The sequence below is a fragment of the Alexandromys fortis genome, unplaced genomic scaffold (assembly GCF_014885135.2).
Source record: "Alexandromys fortis isolate MF-2015 unplaced genomic scaffold, M_Fortis_MF-2015_v1.1 scaffold_499, whole genome shotgun sequence".
Lineage (NCBI taxonomy): Eukaryota > Metazoa > Chordata > Mammalia > Rodentia > Cricetidae > Alexandromys > Alexandromys fortis.
The window spans coordinates 106,069-110,510 of record NW_026068364.1 but is presented as its reverse complement, the minus strand read 5'-3'; the positions used below and the strand labels follow the sequence as shown (position 1 = coordinate 110,510).

At 38.3% G+C, this 4,442-nt stretch overlaps 1 protein-coding gene across 1 annotated transcript; it reads left to right on the top strand.

The window, feature by feature from the left end:
• The first annotated feature begins 638 nt into the window (after positions 1-638).
• Positions 639-1,562, top strand: LOC126495430 (olfactory receptor 1361-like). Its single transcript, XM_050133029.1, has one exon. The coding sequence runs from the start codon at positions 639-641 to the stop codon at positions 1,560-1,562; it is 924 nt and encodes a 307-aa protein (XP_049988986.1).
• The last annotated feature ends 2,880 nt before the right edge of the window (positions 1,563-4,442 follow it).

Here is a 4,442-nt window from a genome sequence, read left to right as displayed (position 1 = left end):
TAATATAGCATAAAAATTGCTGGGAACTGGGTATCTGACTATAGTTCCAGCCGGCTGGATGTTAAGGCAGGAGGATAATTTAAGTCCTGAACTTCCTGGTCAGAGAAAAGTTAATGTAACAAAAATTGTGTGCATAACTGTGCTACAAGATATCCATGTGTGTGCTTGTGTGTGTGTGTGTGTTGTGCATGATGTCTGTGTGTGCATTTACCTAAGTGTGCTTGTGTTTGTGTATGTGTGAGCATGCATGTCCTTGTGTGTATATGTGTAACAGAGAGAACAAGACTATTAGCTTGTTTTGAATTTTCACTGTTTGATCAACCTTTTTTACTAAAAAACTAGCTGTCCACTCCTCAATTTTTTCATTTGGACAGTTAAATGTAGTAGCCAATTCCTAGACTGAGTTAACTATTGTGTAAAATGTACATATATATGGCACTAAGCAAACAACAGAATTAATAAACACATTAGAATTCTGTCCTTTCAAAATGTTCCACTCTTTGCTATAAAAATACATTGTAAGGGAATTTACTAACAGTTAATTCCCATCTAATGAGTAAACTTTTCCAAACTGCATCTTTTCTCCAAGTGTTGTTGAATGATTTCTCTATACGCATCTCACTCTCTTCTCCAGAGACATGGATGGTGACAATCAGACGACAGTCACAGAATTCCTCCTCCTGGGACTCTCTGAAGAGTCAGTCCAAGAGGAGATTGTCTTTGGGATGTTCTTGGGGATGTACATGGTCACCATCTCTGGGAACCTTCTTATCATCCTGGCTGTCAGCTGTGACCCTCATCTCCACACACCCATGTACTTCTTCTTGGCCAGCCTCTCCAGTGTCGACATCTGCTTTTCCTCAGTCACCGTCCCCAAGGCTCTGGTGAGTCACATGGTGAGAAGCAAGTCCATCTCTTACATGGAGTGTATGGCCCAGATCTACTTTTTGATCACATTCGTCACCTTGGACAGTTTTCTCCTGAGTGTGATGGCCTATGACCGCTATGTGGCCATTTGTCACCCACTCCACTACACTCTGATGATGAGGCCCAGACTCTGTGTTCTCCTGGTGGCCCTATCATGGGTCATCGCAAACCTGAATGCTCTCTTGCACACTCTCCTCATGGTTAGACTCACCTTCTGTTCCCACAATGCAGTGCCCCACTTCTTCTGTGACCCCTACCTTGTCCTGAAACTCTCTTGTTCAGATACCTTTATCAATGATGTCACCATCTTCACTGAAGGTGGAATGATATTTATGACACCGTTTGTATGCATTGTTGTTTCCTATGCCTACATCAGCTCTAAGGTCTTGAAGATGCCCTCTGCCCAGGGGATAAGAAAAGCCATGTCCACTTGTGGTTCCCACCTCACTGTGGTCTGTCTTTTCTACGGGGCAATCCTAGGAATTTATTTGCACCCTTCATCCTCATATTCACTACGGGATGCAGTGGCCTCTGTCATCTTCACAGTGGTGACCCCTATGGCCAACCCCTTCATCTATAGCCTGAGGAATCATGACATCAAAGGAGCCCTAAGGAAGATAATTCTCAGCTCTTAGAATTTTAAATTTCTAAAGCTGAGAGGCCTCCCAGATGACATGTATTTCTTCATTTTTTTTTTTTAAAACAGAGATCCAGACAGGTTCATTGCTCAGCATGATAGCCCTTAGGATATGTGACAGATGTTTGTCATCAAGATTTTGGTTCAGATGCTGACTAATGCTCTCTGTCACACAGTCTGAAATTTATCTCTTCAAAAGGAAGATGCTAAGATGTCCATTTCACAGATAAGAAAAACTGAGAATATTTGGTAATATTCTGAACTTGGATTATTTTAATATGTCCTAAGATCCTACTGTCAGAGTGATCAGTAAATTTTAAGAGATGAAATCCTCTGCCTCTGTGCTCTTTAAGAAAGCTGTGGCTAGCTTTGCAAGTGACTCACAGGAAGTTTAACTTATCTTTCTGGAAAGCTAGCGGTTGTTGGTTATAGAGTACTCCACTCTCAGAGCCTCTGATAATTCAGATATTGGTGTTTCCCCTTTGTCTCATGTTGGGGTCCCTCTACTATATTCTACAGCTCAGAATACCACCTCTATCCTTCTTTTCCCACCCAACATTTAAGGGATTTGTTCTGTAGCATGACTCTCGGGGATGCTTGGGAAGAATCAGGAAGCCTTGGGTAGTGGCTGTGCTCACCAAAAAGATGCTCATGTTCCTGCATGTTCTCATGGCTGCTGAAACAGAGATTTCTTAACAAAGCTGAGGTGTCTGTAGTGACAACCATATAAACAAGGCGATAAAAATAGAATTTGACAAAGATAAACCTCTAAATGTGTTACAGTGTTTAAATATTATGTAAGGTTGGGAGAGTGAGCAAAAAGAGTATACACAGTTATAAAAAAATAAACAAAAAATAAACAGTTTTAAAAATAAAGCAATGTTTTTAAAAAGACATTAAAAGTAATATAAGACTCCAGACAGACATAGATTTAAGGAATAAAAGTAATAAAAATTCATGTAAAGATGGAAAATATGCATAGAATCCGGATTATGTATACTGTTGTGTTTTCTTTAGATTTTTTGATTTCAGAGAGACATTTGATTCTGGACGCTGCTAAGCTAAACCAACACATATATTTTAACGGTATCTTGACTTAAAAATTTGAGTCTAAGGATATGTTACTTTGGAAAAGAGGTTCTGCTTTTGTTTCCACATTAGAAGAAAACATGAATTCCTTCCAGGCTAATGTGGTTTTATGGAAGAAGTCCCCACGAAATGTCTCTGTGAATCCTAAAAATGCTTGTCCCAACAAACATCAGGAAGCAGTTTGGAGAAGACATTGCACAAATTCCCAAGATGATTATTTGTAAATGTTTGCTTTCATTTAAAGGGGGTTAAATATAAATGATAAATGGTCTCAGGGATATGTTATAGAAATGATTATTTTGGTATGGACTTTGTTTTATTGATATAAATTTGAGGCCAATTTTGTTATAAGTTTATTTTTATTCTTGTTTAAGGTATTATGTTTCTGCAGCTCATTAAAAATGTAATTTATAAGTATGAATTGCAGATTAATAGATACTCATCTATAATAGTCAAACTGTAGTCAGGTTAGTTCTTAAAATGTTTCAAGAAATTAGTCTTTTCTTGACAGTGAGACATGTCTGCTTCTGGCAGCACCAATGACATCATAGAGGTTGATGGCATTGTAGAAACTTGTTAAGGAATTTGCCTTCTGTGTGACAAGGCTAACCATCCAGGCAAGAAACTGCTTTTGTCTGGACTGCATTATGGTATGCTGTATGAATGAACCTGCAGGATCCACAGAAATGTGACTGCTGAACTTTCCAAAGACAGATAGTCCTTCAGGGTTCCTGATTCACAGAAGATCTTGCCAGACATTCTGAAGGACACAGAAGAAAGCAAATGATGAACTTTGCCATTAAAAGGCAGCACAGATCTTGAAGTTTCCTGCTTTATAGAAAAGTCTTCTGAATACTATGAACCTATAGACTAAAATAGATGCCCCAATGTTACAGAAGATTCTTGAGTGTCTGTCCAGGCAGCAAGATGTGTCTGTCAATTCTAGAGTTTTGGAAATTTCTTACAATGCACTTCCTGTTTACTTAGGTAATATTGTATCTTCTGGGGTCTTTGAAGTATTGAAGACAAATAATTATAGTTTTTCTTACTTATAATAAAGATAAAATAGGTATGAAACCTTAGACTCACAAAGAAATATTGTAATATTAAGTAATTCTTGCTTAATACCTATTTTGTTATATATAATTTTACTATGTTAATGTTAAAACCTTCCTTTTTAATTAGACAGAAAAAGGGAGATGATGTGGTATATCTTTCTGTATGTGTGTTACTTTTATTGGTTAATACATAAAGCTGCTTTGGCCTACAGTTGTGCAGAATACTGTCAGGCTGGAAGAGATATATAGAGAGAGTAGGCAGAGTCGGAGAGACATCATGTAGCTGGTGAAGGAAAAAGATGCCCAGTACTTGACCCATTAAGTCACAGCCTTGTGGTGATACACAGATTAATAGAATTGGGTTAATTTAAGATATAAGAGCTAGCTAGACGTATGCTCGAGCCGTTGGCAAAACAGTGTTGTAATTAATATAATTTCTGTGTGATTATTTTGGATCTGGACGTCCAGGAACAAAAAAGCAGTTTCAGCTTACACATCTCTCTTCTCCACAAGTTGTCATTTGTTCTTCTTCAGGTGTCAGATGATCTCTGGCAACCAACTGTCACAGAGGCATAGGAGAGGTAGAATGTTTCTTTCTCCTTGTAGGGAAGACCAATAGTGATTTATCAGAGGATTTCCCTAGAGCCACTAAACTCTCCTCCTGGCCTTTTGTGAACCCAGAGTGTAGTAACCACAGGTTTGAGTTTTATTTAGAACAGACTACAGTCTCC